The sequence below is a fragment of the Astatotilapia calliptera genome, chromosome 19 (genome assembly GCF_900246225.1).
Source record: "Astatotilapia calliptera chromosome 19, fAstCal1.2, whole genome shotgun sequence".
In the NCBI taxonomy this organism is placed as follows: domain Eukaryota; kingdom Metazoa; phylum Chordata; class Actinopteri; order Cichliformes; family Cichlidae; genus Astatotilapia; species Astatotilapia calliptera.
In genome coordinates, this window is record NC_039320.1 from 15,818,587 (window position 1) to 15,836,699 (window position 18,113).

Below are 18,113 nucleotides of genomic sequence, written 5' to 3' on the forward strand. Positions count from 1 at the left end.
TTTTGCCTTCTGGCCCCGAAAGAATTCAGTGACTATTCGTTCATATAGGCCATGAGCCAGAGTTTAAGTACGCGAGCGTGCGTTTGAATGCATTTTACGCGTGCGCAAAAGCATGCAGATGGAGGGGGCTCGTTTGCCCTCCTTGTGTCGCCACCTACTCCATCCAGGTAAAAAGTCACTGTGTCACCAGCTCTGCCTCTCATTGGACTAATTAGTACCAATTAAAACTAAACATATTTGTAAAGACTTTATTAGCATTTTCATTTCAATCCCTCGAGTTATTTTCTGCACAGCAGCAATAATGGTAGCAGTAATTATCTATAAGAGGGCACGCTCTGTAGTTTGCACGCCCGCACACGCGCGGCACGCATACATCCAAAACACATTGAGGAGGCATGCAAACGTAAACCCAACCACGACACAAACTATAATTATGTCTCACTTCCAAGTTATAGCGCCTCGGGGAAGTGCGCTGTTTGTGCAAGGCCTGCCTAGTCATGCTTTTTATCCACTGTCCCAGCAAGTCACTTTTAAATTTGAATATAAGGTCAGAGGTGTCTATCAGCAATTTAGCACCGTGCCAAAGAAAACCAGCAATTCAACGAGACTTTGGCTATTACTCGTTCGAATACTTTATGTCTTACAAGGCTGGCAAGTAAGGACAATAAAATCAGGACTTCCTTAGGTAAACTGGAGATGTGGTGTCATACCCAATAAAGAGGGCATCATTACAAACTTGAGGTTATGGATATAACCATGATTCTCTGATAAACATGAGCGTCTCGATATGGGAAGGACCTATATTGTCTAAGCAAAAACACGGAGGCATACTGTCGATTTCTCTGTGGCTTTCAAACTCTAAAACAGGCTATGCTGTGTTTGCTATTTCTGCAACAGTACCATGCCAGCAGTGTCAAACATAAGGTCTAAGGGCCAAACTCCGCCGCCAGATAGTCAAAATTATACTTGACAATGATTAAAAAATGAACGATTAAATAAGAGAAGATCACCTTTTTTTCCATGATCTACTATAGAGAAGTTTAATTTTTACAGTGGATTCATTGTCAGAATCATGCAAAAAGAAAAAAAAACATTATTCTGTCATTTAATAAAAATGTTCCATTTTATAATTACAAGACAGTCTGTGCAATGAGCTAATAGACATTTTTCTGTAAATTTAAGCCCAAAGCGGAATTACTTCATCATGTAGGAAAACGGATGTGTGTAAGTGTATTGTTGAAAACTGAATTTCTTTTTCTTAGATTATATTTATATAATTATCTCAGGGATTAAATTTCTAGTTAAACATCTTTACACTGACAGAAAAGAGAGTTTCACTGGTCTGGCCCATTTAAAATCAAACTGGGCTGTACTGACTCTCCAAGACACAGAGAAAAAGAATCAGAAGCTGCAAGTAAAATTTGATGAAGCCCTGGAAAAAAAAAAGAGTTTCTTCAAGAGAAGAAACAAGAGGAGATAAAGGAGAAAGAAATGGAATGTAAACTCCAAAACATGGAGGAAAAACATCATGTGTTGCTAATACTGCTTGATGAAGCACTGCACAAAAATGCAGAAATGCTTCAAGAGAAAGAGCAACAGGAAGTAATACAGAAAAAACACACAACTTATTCTCCAAGACTTTGAAAGGAAAAATCTACAACTGCACGCATGTTATAATGAAATGCATGCGAAAACCATTGAACTAGAAGGAGAAAAGGAAAAACTGGAAAAAATAATGCTCAGACATGCAATATAGGTTCAATGAAATGCTGAGAAAAAACAGAACCTAACAACAACTTGAGGTGCAAAAACAATGAAATGCAGGTGCAAGGGAAGAACTGAAGAAAACACATAAAGACCTGTAGTATACACTTCAAGAAATCCAGAGCAGAAATGAGGAGTTAGAAGACATGTACAACAAAGTACAACAGAGGGATATAAAGATGCTACAGGCAAAGCGAATACAGGAGGCAAAATCTAAAAAACTGAAAGAAAAGCTTAATGAAAAACAAGAAAAATTAGAAGAACTGGAGAAAAAATGCAAGAAATTTGAGGAGCAAAATGCAGGAACAATCAATGAACTGAAAATCCTCATCCTACAGAAGAAAGAGCTCCAGGAACAGTGCCTAAAAAATAAGAAAAAACGCTTCTGCTCTTTCAGGAGGAGGGACCCTACTGCTTCCTCACTTAATCATGAGGAGGCATAGGCTTGTCTTCCTCCACCTCTTTTCTATCTCATCACCCCTCTCCCTTTCTCTCCGACCACCTCTTCATCACTCTCCATGTTTTCTTTCTCCAATATATTCTTCATCCTTTTTCTTTTCTTTTTTCACCCTCACACCCAAACCTTCTGCCACAGGTTTCTTCCTGCTTAAGGGGAGTTTTTCCTCCTTGCTCAGAAGGGATTGTTGGGGTTTTCTCTCCTCTGTCTCTTTCCTCCTTTCTAATCCTTTCTTTCACCACTTTTTCGGTCTTCTACCCTTGCTTTACCCTCTTCTTTGCAACTCTTTTCCCCACTTCTTCCTTTCCTCTATCATTTCCCAACCCTCTGTTCACTTTTGAGAACACATGGTAGGGAGATGGGTGGAGGGGGCAATAAACACAATCAACCATATTTTTACATGTGTCAAATCAGTGTCTTCGTTCAAGAATAATTCATTTTAAGAATTAAAATGAAGAAAGGTTTGATAGCTGCATGTGTTGGTTTGGCAGCACATTTATGTTTTACATTTCTAGCAGTATCTGTCACAATCTCCTGGTTTGACTCACACAATAAAGAAAGGGATAGACGAAAAACACAGAGTTATGTTTGTCTTACAGGTCAGAATATCAGCAGATGTTTAATATAAGAGAAACACATGTATAATATTCATTATTTAGACTGATGAAGAGCAAAAATTTTATACATATTTGGATAAAAAAATTAAAATAAAATAAATAGATGAAGGAAAAATTGAACATATTCTTTAAAAACAACAACAACAAAAAAACGTTAACATATTGTAGCACTGTAGATATTTACAGATCGCTAGGACCAGAATCTAGATTTACAAGAGCAGTTTATACTGGAAACCTGAAGTAACAAACAACAGACCATCGTAAATTTTGAACTGCTGGCTGTTTTATGGAAAATGGAATACACAGAAGTGTACGTACAGTTTCGGCACTTAAGTTGTTGGATCTAAATCCCAGAAGGAATTAAATAAAAGAAGAAAACAACAACAAAAAAAACCCAAAAAAACAAAAATAAATCTCTCTCACTTCCCACTTTAGGTTTGGTTTTAAATCCTGATTTGTGTCCAATACCAGTTAACCCTGATTAGTTCCTTTCAGGTTAATCTAAGTTTCTTTTAGTTGTTGTTCTAACTCTCTGATCAATATGAGCCAACGTAGTTCTAATGAGTCAATTTAATTCAACCTTATTTAGTTCAACCAACCCATTCGCTCACTGTACGTACAAAGTGGCTGGTTATGAATACTCAGTAACACTTCCATGAGTTACCAATGCAATTCCAACAGAATGAATGGAATTAGGATGCTGAACATGAAATCAAATGTCCACAGATTTACAAGAAAATCGTTTGAAATCACAATTCAGAAAACCACAACAGCTCTAATCAGGCTTAAGTCCTCAGAAGACTGCAGCAACAGAAATTATTATCAAGGGGTGCTGTGTGGTAGGTGGAGACCCAATATGCAGGACTCCTTAGACAAACATAAACTCAAAATAAGCTTTATTAGCTAAATAGAAACATAAGGCATAAGGCAAACCACAATGGAATTTTGTTTGATTCGCAATTAAATGTGTGTTCATACAGTCCATTATTTCCATTTAAACTATGACTACAGAAATATGCTACCAACCAAAGCAGTCTTAAGGAGGTTTTCACAAACTGGTCAGAATACACATTTTCCTTAATAAGACATTTTCTTAATTCTTCATTTGTCAGTGAATCTTCCTGTAAAAGGCTATATATATGGAGAGAGAAACCACATACATACATATATTTTACTTCAAATATCTGATATATGAGAAAACAGATGATTTTTAAAATAGCTCAGTATGGTAAGCAGGAGTCTTACCAGAAATGCACTGAGGAATGGACACACCCTTGTGGAGACCCTGTGAAGCTACAGCTGTGAAGCTGATTTTGACCCATCATCCATGTGGAAAGCATCTGATTGGACATTTGGATTATTCGGCATGGCAATAATCCCAAACAACTTGCCAATGTAGTAAAAGCAAACCTGTATTGAAAAACACACACTGGAACACTATCAGTCACAGATTGACCTCCCCGGAGCCTGGATCTCAACATTACTGAAGCAGTGTGAGATTATCGTGACAGAAAATGGAACAAAAGGCAGCCAACACCCAAAGAAAAGCTTGTAATATTCTTTAGAAATTCTTTGGAGCTATTCCTGAAGCCTACTCAAAGAAATTACTAGAAATTGTGCCTATGAGAGTTCAGGCTGTGTTGAAAAAGAAAGGTGCTCATACCAAACATCGACATTCAGTCTCCTTAGAATTGCACAATCTATTTCTTGCCTTATACAACGCATCCACTTAACACACTGTTTACTGCAACAGCTACACATGTTTCTTTTCCAAATATTTATTTATAAGTGACTTATTTATGTATGTATGTATGTATGTATATATATGTATATATTGTACTATTCTTAGTTAGCGTATTGTCTGTCTTGTCTTAATGTTGGTTTAAAATGGAGCACTGTAACAAAAAATAATTTCCCCCAGGGATCAATAAAGTATTCTGATTCTGATTCTGATTCTGATATGCCTTATTTCCGTGCATGTTTACACATGTTCAAAAAACATTGCTGCATTTATTTACAGTATTCTTGTAAAATATTAAAAAATGAGGATTGGCTCAAGACTTTTGACTTGATGTATTATTATCACTGTTATCACTGTTATTATTGTTGTTACCTTTTTATGACAGTGTTTGTTTTGTTGATCTTCCTGCGCTATTTACACCTTAAAGATTTCAGTCTTGCGCATTTATATTGTCATATTCATAAATGAATTTGTGGTTAACTATTGTCACATAGCAAATCCACTTATTCAGCAGATGGCAGCAAGCAATCTGCTAGGGAAAGGAAACGGAACTACGTCATTGTTTGCGTTTGTTTTGGTGCGAACAAAACAAGTTATGTGAAAGAAGCACGGATCTTCCGCCTGGATGTTTCAGCTCGGCGTTTGTACTCAAGAAAACGGGATTATTTGTACGTGTCTTATTTCGCTAAAAATGAGTAGAAGCACGGTTTAGGAGTAATAAACAATACTTATATTGTGTTTTGCTTTATGTAAGACACACGCGTAGAGTTTTAAAGGCTATTTGTGCTTTTATTTTGAAGTGTAATCATCATCTTCCGGTGAAATGTAAGCTAACATGTGTGTGGTTTAACTGGAGGCGTTAAGGCGCTGGCAAACCTAGCAACAAAATAAAATTTGCCCACCGTAACCTATGCACCTAAAATGCTCTGCAATGGATTCTTAAAAGAGTGAAGGAAGCAGCGGGTTCGCGTTCATTAGGTGACCGGGCCAGCCTACTTTTCGAGACCCTGCACCCCGAACCGCAAACGTCTGTGCGGACGCTGGAGAAGCTACAATGAGCTCGGAGCACCAGAGCGACAGCGAGGACGCCGACGAGTCGCGGGACAGGCCCAACGGCGGCACCGTCTCCGACAAAGAGGAAGACCCTGACATTGACGATTCGGATGAGGAAGATGACATCGCTCGGAGAGTTTCTCCTTCACCCCCCGCGAGCAGCGAGGGTCTAGTGGCTCCTATCGCGGGGTCTCCCGTATTGGCGGAGCGAGAGCCCCGCTCCAGACCGGCCGTCGCACCGCTGAAGAAGTGCACTGATGGTAGCTCCGACACTGGTGGTGGCTCCGACACTGACAGCTTCAGGGGTGCTAGCCTGTTTTCTTGGTTGCAGAGCAGGACTATAAGACGAGGGGTGTTTGTGGACCCAGCTCGGGATAACTTCAGGACAATGACAAGCTTGTACCGCTCTATGAATCCGGCTGTAGAGTCAGTTAACCTGGGCACTCAGACCCATGGAGCCGTGTTTAACCTGGAGTACTCCCCGGACGGGTAAGGTTTGTCTGCGTTTTAGGGTGTGAAGTTGAGAGATTTCCCGATATTTGTGCGTTAAAAGCTTGAATTTAAAAGCCACATTCGTCCTCACCTACCTACTTCAGCTCACACACACTCACTCGGTGTTTATTGATGACATAATAAATAGTTTCCAGACAAACCCCATCAGTTTGTTCACTGATGATTTAACAGTACGTTCTTAATATCCTCAAAATGTAACCTCCAACGTCTTGTACAACTAGTGAGCACTTCTCGGACTTAAGCCAAGAGACAGCAGATGTAAGAAACAAATCCTGCAGACAAACCAGGTCAAGCTGTGGCCAGTCTGGGTCACATTTGTTTTGTGGGCTCACACTTCCTGTCCTGGCTGTACCGTGATAGCGCTGCTGTGCACAATACTCGTCAATACTCAATACTTTGACCTGTGTCTGCATTTGACGCTTGAATTTTTTTCAATTTTACCTATTCTTGTTGTGCAGTTTTAGTAACATTGTTGTGACTCATTATTATAGCAAAAACGCAATGAGTAGTGTAGCGTCAACGCAAGTAAAATTCATCCTGTCTACTTATTAGATTGCCTATAAACCGAGAAAATATTCTCCTTTTCCCCCTTATGCTTTCGTTTGCTGCTGCATAACATCTTGTCACACATGGACAAAGAGATCAACTGTTTTTTTTCTTTTGATTAGGTCTGTGCTGACTGTGGCCTGTGAGCAGACTGAGGTCCTGCTGTTTGATCCAATCTCATCCAGACACATCAAAACCCTGACGGAGGCCCATGAGGACTGTGTCAACAACATAAGGTGCATTATTCTAATCTTGAATCTCTGGGGAAAGGTTTTACAAATTGGGTCTGTAGCTCAGTAAAAGGGAGCAAGAGACCTGTGGGTTAAGGTAATAAAACATAATAAACAGTCTCTATTACAGCATGAGTCTTTAAATCAAGTATGACATGCAGAGGCTAATAAAAACTACTTGGATGCATTTTATTGGGTCTGAGCTCTCGCTGTGAGGATGCAAGAAAGAGATGTTGGATGGAAGAGCTGAAGGTGCCAAATAAGAAATCCTTCCGCATTTCAGTACAACCTTAGTTGAACAACAACACATATCATCCATTGCCTTTATTTATATGAAAAAAATTAAGCCAAAATGCTGAAGCAGTGTGTGGAAAAACAAAGTACATATTTGCAGCTTCCATAGAAATTGAGCAGGTATGTAGCAGCCAATGAAATGCGCTTCTTTAATAGATAATTAGCAAGTGTGAGCACCTCTATAAGCGCAGACGTTTTGTCATTTTGCAGCTTTGGAAAGTCAGGACTGTCTTAAAACAAACCCCAGGAGGAAAGACAAAAGCAGTGATCTTAGAGAAGCAGCTGTTGTTGTCCATCCATCTGAGAAGGGTTATGAGGCCATTTCCAAACAATTTGAAGTCCATCATTGCAGAATGATGGACTTCAAATTGTGTGAAAAATATATTCAAAGCGTGACAAATATTATTCACAAAAGCAAAATATTAAAGACAGCCAAGGCTCTAAGGCCTCCTTTAGTGTGTTTAATATTAAAGTTTATGACAGGACTGTAGTGAACACTTATGGCTTGTTTGGAAGGGTTGTCAGGAGAAAGCCTCTTCTCCCTAAAAAGAACATATAAGCACAGCTTAGATCTGCAAACCAACACCTGAGCAAATTGCAAAGCTTCTGGAACAATCCCCCTTAAGACAGAAGAGACCCAAGCAGAGATGTTTGGCCATAATACACACGCTCACGTTTAGAGAAAGCGCCTCACAGCAGCTGTCAACGTGGTTGTGGAGGGCTGATGTTTTAGGCTTGTTTCGCAGTCACGGAGTTGACCATGGACTGTTTTGTATACCAGACTATTCAAGAGTCAAATGTGAGGCCATCTGTCTGACAATTAAAGCTTGGCTGAAATTGGATTATGTAACAGGACAAAGATCCAAAGCACAGCAATAAAGTGAAGCAACGTTGTAAAGAAGAGTGGGCCAGAATTCCTCCACAACAATGTGAGAGACTGAAAAAGTCGTACAGAATGTGAGAACATCACGTTATTGCTGCCAAAGGTGGTTCTTCAAGCTACTCAATTATTGGGCGTACTTAGATTTTCACACAACTGCTTTTGCATGTTGGTTTAGTTTCTGTTAAATAAGTAATGATGCAGTGTAATGTGTCATGTATTGTTCTTCAGTGGAAGTTGTATTTAAAGAGAACCTGCTAGGAACCAGAATTTTATTTTCACCTAATATGTAAAGCCATAGAATTGGAGCAGGGTGTATTTTCTTTTCCACAGGACTGTAGTTTCATTTTAGTGGCATCAGGTTCTTACAGAGATGTGGCATTTGTACATCATCCCACTTGATAAAAGACTTCTGTGTAGAATAGCTCTCTTCTCGCTCCTCACAGTGTCCTCATAGATCTTCACGAGGATGGCAGCGTAGGGAAGCGCCCCAGATTGGTCAACCTGTGTCGAAATTACTATCCACTGGGTTTCCTAAATCTGTGTTTCTCTCCCTGTAGGTTTTTGGACAATCGTTTGTTTGCCACCTGCTCCGACGACACCACAATTGCATTATGGGATCTGCGTAAGCTTAACTCAAAGGTTTGCTCATTGCACGGGCATGCCAGCTGGGTGAAGAACATCGAGTATGACACCAACACTCGTCTCCTTGTCACGTCTGGCTTCGATGGTAATGTCATCACATGGGACACTAACAGGTTAGCCATTGTCTACGGTATGTTTATTTTACGTCCATGTGCTCGTTGTGTCTCTGTGCCATGTGCAGTTATGGTGAAAATAAAGTATATCCTTATTAGAAGTGGCCTGTACTTCAAACCAATTTCAACATGCCCAGGTTATCTTATTGTGATCTGGATTTTGTTTCTTTTGGCTTTCAATCAAAATGCTTTAATATAGTTAGTTAGTTATTTAGTTTCATATATGTTACTACATGTTATACAAAAATGACAAAAATTTCAAATACTGATTTCAGTCATGAGCTAAAACCTCGGGTTTCGCACTGCACTAAATCTTTCAGTCAGTTTTTCCCGGTCTCAGATCTATGCGATATTAATGTGGGTGGATAGCTCTAATATGATCATCTCCAGGATACAGCTTTGGCTGAGATAATCATATTACGTCTGTGATATTAGACCACAGAAGCCCAAACCACCTGCTGGTCGACCTTTCTGTATGCAAAGGGCAACCAATCAGAAAGCTGGGATAAAGGGAGGGAGCAGGAGCTAGAACAGCTGATTTGAGGAAATGGAACTGAGGGTCTGCACCAAGGCTGATCTATACAGGAAGGGTTTTATAAGATATTGTAATCTAACTGTCTGTTAAACCTTAATTACTCCTCTGCATTTATAGGTTTACAGAGGATGGCTGCCCACACAAAAAGTTTTTCCACACTCGCTACTTAATGAGGATGCGCCTGACACCTGACTGTTCCAAGATGCTCATTTCTACTTCCTCAGGGTACTTGCTCATCCTCCATGACCTGGACCTCACCCAGTCCCTAGAGGTGGGCAGCTACCGAATGCTGCGAGCACGACGGACTCCCCTCAGCTCAGGTCAGATCAGGCTCATTCGGAAATTAATGAAGTGTTTTGCTCATGTTCCTTCATGTTTATCAGCTGGATTGTTCGCGTTAGGTTGGTGTTTATTTAAAAAAAAAAAAAAAAAAACTATAAATGCCTTTTATGATTTTGTAGATGGAGGCACATCAACGTCCAGATCCGCTTGTACTCCTCGCCAGGGAAATGACTCCAGCAAGCTCCACCCTCATAGAGAAGGTCAGGGCGAATCATGATATAGAAGGGATAAACTACTGACACATGAGGTTTTGTCTTTAATGTTATGAAAAACTGCGCTCGTAGGGCTGTCTCCCAGAAACAGTCTGGAGGTGTTAACTCCAGAGATCCCCGGCGAGAGGGACAGAGGGAACTGCATCACCTCCCTGCAGCTCCATCCCAAAGGCTGGGCCACACTCATCCGATGCTCCAGCAACACGGATGACCAAGAGGTGAGAAACATGGAGCGGTGCATGAAGCTGACATAATCACATTTTTGTTTATTAAAATGCCTTAAACCACCAAGATCCCTCTTCAAGCTATTTCTGTAATCTACACAGGCTAAAATACGCCTTCACTAATATTTGTTCCCTCTAAAAGTTTTGTTAGCCATTAACAAGCGTAATTCTGGCTGTATATTTGACCACTTTTCTTGTAGAACTGAAGTGCAGTGTCATACTTTTAAGCAGCTTACAAGTAAAAGGCCACTAAAGGCTGTATTTCCAGTGATGACGCTGATGCGATTGCGTATTTAATCATCTGGTATTAAACTGCATCACTTGTATGTCTGTTTTCTCACTGCCTTTCTCTCTTCAGTGGACGTGTGTGTATGAGTTCCAGGAGGGAGCACCCACTCGCCCGCTGGTCTCCCCCCGTTGCTCCCTCCGCCTTACCCACTACATCGAGGAGGCCAACGTGGGGCGGGGCTACATCAAGGAGCTGTGCTTCAGCCCAGATGGACGGCTCATCTGCTCCCCTTACGGCTACGGCGTACGCCTCCTGGCCTTCGACGAGCGCTGCGGCGAGCTGGTCGACTGCCTGCCCATCCAGACCAGCTGCCTCAGGGAGATACGCTCCATCTACTCGCACAGTGACGTAGTGCTCACCACAAAGTTCTCCCCAACACACTGCCAGCTGGCCTCGGGGTGCCTCAGTGGGCGTGTGGCCCTTTACCAGCCCAAGTTTTAGCATCCGGTGCTGTTGAAGAAAGAAGTGTCGCAGACCTCAGTGAAGAAGTACTGATTAGGGTTTATGCACAGCAAGTCTGAGAATATATCAAAGAAGCATTAATTTATTCGTAATCACACACAAATCTATAAAAACCTTGCATTGCCCAAGTTTAGTGCAGCTACTTAATCGCTTTGATTTTTACTGTTTTGCCATTATGTGTTTACAGATTGTTTAGCTACTGAGAAATATGCTTAGCTTCTGTCGGAAACATTAAAGGAAAAGTTGTCAAAAACTCTAAAAAGGAGAAAAAAACATGTAGCAATCCTAAATCGGATTCCCGGCATCTGTTTGTCTGAATCTTTTTCCGATAAACTAAAGAAACAAACCCTAAAAGTACTTCTTGACCCAGGTCTGCAGCAGCTAAGCAGGCAAAGTTAGTTTGGATTGTAAGTGTCAGCTGATAGCCATTGACATGGGAGAAGAACGGAGAAGACTTGAGCTGTGGACCGGTGGCCAGACTGCAGCAGTGGATGGAAACCTCACTGACCCTGAACTTTAAGAAGAAAAAAAGGCAGTGCAAGAAAGATCAGTTGGGTTTTACTTTTCTCCTCAGAGACAGTGGCGCAACGTGGCATCAGTGAAGGACAAGCTCGTTTTCATATTAACGATTCATTCTCTATAGCAGTAAAAAACTTTGATTTTGTTGAGACTCGGCACACCCAGATGTTGCTGTCTCAGGACAAAAACACTAAGGATGCAAGCGGACATGAATCCTAAAGGGACGAGTAAGGAACGGGCGCTTTCGTCTGTCGCTGGTCGTCTCAATTCAGCGTCCTCTGCTGCACATCGTGTCGCTCTCTGCTGCTCTGCTCATGCCTTTTCTCCACAGGTGCTGCTTCTCTGCTCATACAATCTGAACTTTGACCCCTGACTTCAAGTACGTTTTCTGTCTCCACCCTGTTTCTGCCTTCATGGTCTTTGATAGTGTTTTTTTAAAGTGGTTTTATTGGTGTATGAATTATGGCACTACTTGTAGCACGATGTTTGATGCTATTCTCACAGTCACTGAGGCTACTTTAAGAGTAGATACATTGGAGTCACTTTTCATTTCCTGTAAGTGGAAACTGCTGAAGTCCAGCTGCTGTCGGTGTCTCATTTTCAGATTTTTCCACACCCACTCTTTGTAAAAATGAAAATGTAGTAGCAGTTAAGTATTTTTCCCTTAAACATTGCTGGCATTATTATAGATTTTCCACATCGAGCACGCTGCTCTGGCTTCCCAACCCTGCCTGCGTCTCGCAGCATCTACATCGTTTCATCTGAGAATGCAACTCTTTAAAATATTTTCATCTGACTTACTTTTTTCTTTTTCACTTTTTTCCCCTCCAGTGTTACTCAAACAGAATGGTGCACTAAACGTATTTACAGTTAGCCTCAGTATCTATGTTCAAATAGTGAGGCTAACTAATGTGTTTCTAATGTTTTTGACTGCATTGGAGCTGTCAGACAGCTGGAGACAGACAAATAAGCTGTTTCATTAATGCTTGCTGTAGAATATTGCCGGCCTTTTTATTTTATCAGTGGCATGTTCACTTTTTGACTGAGAAAGATTCTTTACATTCTTTATTTAACATTTGCAAGATGAAATTGTGCTTTTTCTACCCCTGAACCTAAGTTTTTTTGGGTTTTGGACAGTGCTAATCCACACTGTTTTGTCACACCTAGTGTTTCACGTTTGCTTGTGTTAGCATACAGTTGATAAGCAAGGCTTTTCTCCTCTTTAAAGGAGCAAATTGCTTTGACTGTTCTGGTAAGAGCAATGCTTTTGTGTTTTGTATAGCTGCTGTAAGCACATGCCTGATTGTTACAACTGTAATGTATACTGGCTACAGTACATACTGACTGACTGCAGAGTAGATGGAAACTTGCTGTTAGGGAAACAAAAAAAAAAAAAAAAAAAGACAGAAGCGTATACTACTATGCATACCAGCCTCTTAAGATAATTCTTCTTTCTTATTTATGTGAGACTCTATGTTGAGCTCTTAGATGCCAAATGTTTTGTTTCTGTTTGTTTTTCTTTCTTTCTTTTTTACTTGGACTTCTCTGCCGTGAGCTAAAAGTGGGTATCTATTTGTGGATTTGGAAATATCTTCTCTTCTATCTATCTTTTGGGAAGTGTCTCATTCACATCTGGTGGGGTGTTGAGATGGAACTACATTCATGCCTTTGGTATTAAAGGGGGAACTGTTGCTTTATGGATATATTGAACACTCAGTATTTAGTGGTGTATATTTGACAGTGTTTAGATGCTCTAAATTCTGAACCTGTGTCTCTAAACCTTAATGTTAAAAAAAAAAATACTGCAAAGATAAGAGTGCAGCAGCACCCCCTACAGTCACAAAATGTTAAAATGCTGGCTAATCACTCCAAATATTCAGGGTTTTACAGTCATGTGACTACCAGCTCTACTTGTTTGCCATCTTGGATGAGTCTTGGACACAAGTTTTGGACACTGTCCTTGACTGTCTGTCATTTACAAGTTTTAGATAGAAGCTGATGGCGACACCTGTGAAATCGGTTGTTAAAACCCCCCAATTATTCCCCCCCCCCCCCCCCCCCAAAAGAAAAAGCCCTCCGTGTGATTGCTTTGATTGCTACCAGATTCCTGTGGTTGCATGGAGTTTGCATCAAGCAGCAACTTATCTGCAAACACTCACCAACTAGTCTGACTGCTAGTTTAACAAAATGTTCACCAAGTAAAAGTTTGCATTTTTCCAACCCACGCTCCAAAACTTTCTGGTTTTGTAGCGTTTCTGGTTTGTTTTGCACTTTTTTGCTTGACTAGTAGTTGGCGAGTGTTTGCAGACAAGTCGGTGTCTTCCACGAAGAGAACATCCAGCCCTGGCAATTTGAGAGCGACCAAAGCACTCTGAGATTTTGCAGTAGGACCCTCTTTGAGGCAGATTTTTACCTAGCAACAGCATGCAACCGCTCACCAACTGTTGGGGGAAATACACATTTTCTTCCTGTCCTGAATGGTGATTGTATCTCGTCCAATTTGGCTGACAACGAGCGCCTTGCATATGACCTCAAAAACCTTTATAAAGCCAGTGGTAAGATTAGCATAATCACTGGGAAGATTATTAATTAGCACTTCTGTCTCCCTTGGCTACTCAGTGTGCCAGTGGATAACATTTAATTCTGTTAGAGAAAGCTGGGCTAGCTGCTTCCAATTGTTTCCACTTTGTGCTAATCTAATGCAAACTGGCTGTTAGGGGTAATTTTATATTAATTGTGAGTGCTATTATTTCTTCTTTTCTGGTCTCAACTCAGTGCCACAAAATGTTGGGGGGAAAAGTGCGTGATAACATTTAACTTCATTTGGGTTTGAGGTGATAACACAGGTGGAGTCTTAGATTCTAGCTCACTGTATGGTCCTGCAAGCAATGAGAAAAGATGCTTTTAACACTTTGTACCTCAGTTACATGCTCAAAATGTGTTTTCAGTATGTTGCAAACGGAGTCCATTTCACCTTCAGCTCTGTCGTCTTTCTTTCCCTTAAAATTATTTAATTTCTCGGATTACTGACATTTAAAAAAAAGTAGACATTTCTTCTGTAAACAGCTACTTTAAAATGAACTGACTGAACTGATGGTTAAAGGATGCTGTGTATTCACCGCTGCTTTTATTTCACTTATTATACTCACGAGCTCTTTGAGGAAAAGTGTCTTATCTGCCATTTTCACTTCAGGTATAGTAACTAAACACCGGGTTCATTTTTAGGAATTTCTTTGTTGCTTTATTGCTCCGGTTCTGGGTTTTTAACCTGTTTTCAGCTGTGGGTTAAAGGAATGCTCCCAGTATTTGTGGCGATCACAGCTGGGGAGGGGGAAGGGTAGATGCACTGTTGTTTCCTACCTGGTTACACAGAGTAAGTAATCCTGACAGCGATACTAAAAATGGTACTTATCAGAAATAAAAACTTAGCTTCTTTTTCACTGCTGACTGCTCTGTGTTTGGGTCCTTTATTGTTAATTTTCTCTTCATTTATTGATTTATTTTTAAATTGTCTTTAGAATTTCTTCTCTATATGTCAGTCAAACTCTTTCGCATCTGTTGCAGTCCCAACTCTGAGAATGACTTTCCTCATGGGAGGATTAGCAAGTTAAAGGAAGAAATGGTTTTTATTTTTATGATCTGGTGAGTCAATTAAAGATTATCTAAAGGGGAGAAGAATCCTATTCATTCAATCACATCATATAAGGACTAGAGATGGCACGATACCACTTTTTTATGTCCGATACCGATATCATAAATTTGGATATCTGCCGATACCGATATGAATCCGATATAGTGTTTTTTAATCAACAAAACTGTTTTTTAAATATCTTGCTGCATTTTGTATAAGTTCATACTCAAGTTTAAAACAACAACTACACTAAAGCTATTCTGTTATACCTGTATCCAAAAAAAATATTTCATAGTTCAGCAATACTGATCAATCTAATAAACTTAAACCTACACCATCCTCCCTATTCTGGTATTTTAAAGAGTACTTAGCATATATATTAAGCAACCTAACTAATAGGGTTCCAACTCCCAGCAACAACAAAAATAAATAAATAAAAAATAGGGAACCACCCCTCACGCTCCACCTCATGATGCTTAATCGACGTAATCAACCTTAATTTGATGCAGTGTGGAAAAAAAAATGCACAGAAATCAATTATTTTTCAAGAAATATTAAATAGATTCAACATCTTTCTTCAACAAAATTGCAGACTGCACAGATGGTACCTTCACAAAGGAAAAAGTACTATAGCTTACTAGGGTAGTCTAATATATGTATATATGTATATACACATATATACATATACATATACATATATATATACATATACATATATATACATATACATATATATATACACATATACATATATATATACATATATATATATATTAGACTTAATAGTTACTATATACAGTAATGGACTTCTATTCATTTTGCATCAAATTAAAACTTTGGCTGTCAGATAATTATTTATTAAAAGCTGGACATTTTAAATGAGAATAAGAAAGAAAAGTATGTCTTTGTGCCCCCTTTTCCCTGTTAATGCCCTATCGGCCCCCCTGGCTAAACTTTGCTAGATCCGCCCCTGCACAGTTACCAGCCGTCAGCTACGTAGAAAAAGATCCTCGAGTAGAAAGTAATATTAAATAAATTCTAACAACAGCTTATAGAGCTTAAACGTGCTGCTGTTGTTCAGCCGCTGGTTTCCTCTTTTCTGGTGCAAAGTGGGCCAAAAGCAAACTAGAGACACGGACTCCCGACAGAAAAGCCGATCAGCTGATCGTTAAGCAGTTTCATGATTGAAGTAGCAGCAAGAAGAGGCAGTCGTTTGTTAAGCTTAATGCAGGAATGCTTTACAAACATTCAGAGATGGACTTACACACTTGCTGTACTTCTCTCGGGGATAACTTTGTCGGAGATGAAATGCCGGGTTGCTAGCGAAGCTCCAAATGCTATCCAGACCACCTACAGGTCCCGCATGCCACAGCCTCTCTATCACGTGATGCATACTGCTCCGACGTGCTAACGTTCTGAGGTGAGTTACAGCCTGTTGCAAGTTTTGTGAGGTGCTTTCGTGATATTTAATGGATCGGGTTACATTTTTTATTTTTCTCCGATATCCGATCCAGTAATTTAGGTCAGTATCGGACCGATACCGATACGTAATATCGGATCGGTCCATCTCTAATAAGGACTAGACTGAAAATGAAGAGTCAAGACTTTTTCACGGTGCTGTAAATACACAGGAGGACGAGCAATGCAATTTCTGACCACTTTCATGAAAGAAGATAATCCAGCCAAAAATACATGTAGGAATTGCAACAGTAGTAGCAAAGGATCTCACGTACATATGTACAGTCTGTCATTTTTTTTCTGTCAGTGGCAGAAACATGTTTACACAGGTACATGATTGGCCTGAAAATGAAAGACTTTGGTTGCACCTGAAACACCCTACATCACATTATTACTTGACTTGCAGGGGGTGTTTATCAGTGGGAAAAACTGTAAATCTTATGAAAATACAGTTAAAGTCCAAAATCTATCCCCTCCTTCAGATTTTCCAAGAGCCATCCAGTTGGACATATTGGATTCTTTGCTGGGGTGTTTCTGCCCCCTGGGCCTTATGTTTATACCCCTGCTCTATATTGTACAGATGTTAGCCTATCTGAGCTACCACAGGGCAAGATGTGTAATTTCATTTATTTATATATATATATATATATATTTTATTAGTTTCAGTTTTAGCTTTTCTTAAATATTTTTTATGGATGGAGGGCATATGTCAAAGGCAAGATATAGGAAAATCCGTACAGGTGTTATAATAAAAACAGTTGATGTTCAATCTTGCAGATGTGCAGAGTCTCAATAAAAGCACCTGTCAGTGAATAATTAGGCATGTTGTTAGCAGATTTCGACAATACTAACAGATAGTTACATAATCTATAATCTTTATATTTTTATTTTATTTTTTTAAGTTCAAGAAATCATTTTACTTTGATATTTTTCAAAGGTCTTAAATTTGTTTTGTTTTGGGAGGGTTTTCACATCTAGTTTTAATTAGCTGTGATAACTTTGGTCTGCATGATTCTTTGGGCTTAAGTTGCAAGAATTAAATGTGTACAATTGCAGACAAAGTTGTGATAACTCTTTGGCCAGACTGTAATTAATAAAACAAAGTTTTTATTAAAAGACATAAAAAATCCTTTTTGCAGAAATGTTTGTAGTAGATAGACATTTATTGTTTGTCTATTGGTTATCTAATTTGGTGTAGTATGAATGGGCATGGCAGTATTTAAGCATTAAAACAGATGTATTTATGAAACCTAAGCCATTCAGTGGGCTGGATTGGTGTCTAGCCACAGGCTTTATTTAGATGTTCACAGTGAAAATAAAATTTTTTATCTCATTTATTTGAATTCTTTCTTTTATTTTGACTACATTGTCCGTCTGTTCAGCACTTTAGCCAACGCTTGATGTCTTTTAAACGTGCTATACAAATAAAGCTCATTTGATTTGAGGTTTGTCCACGTGCCATGCAGATTTCCCTCTTTTTCATCCTTCCACTCATCTCATGTCCTCACTTTCAGATTGCAACCAATGGCAGTTTCTTTCATCTGTTCACTTCTGTTAACCTTAGGTTCAGATTAAATACACTGGATAA

At 39.6% G+C, this 18,113-nt stretch overlaps 1 protein-coding gene across 1 annotated transcript; it reads left to right on the forward strand.

The window, feature by feature from the left end:
• The first annotated feature begins 5,303 nt into the window (after positions 1-5,303).
• wdr32 (WD repeat domain 32) lies at positions 5,304-14,883 on the forward strand. The gene is made up of 7 exons (XM_026151516.1): positions 5,304-6,121; positions 6,814-6,927; positions 8,656-8,853; positions 9,506-9,708; positions 9,850-9,930; positions 10,015-10,160; positions 10,525-14,883. Exons 1-7 carry the CDS (start codon positions 5,634-5,636, stop codon positions 10,894-10,896), a joined length of 1,602 nt encoding a protein of 533 aa, XP_026007301.1. The 5' UTR covers positions 5,304-5,633; the 3' UTR covers positions 10,897-14,883.
• The last annotated feature ends 3,230 nt before the right edge of the window (positions 14,884-18,113 follow it).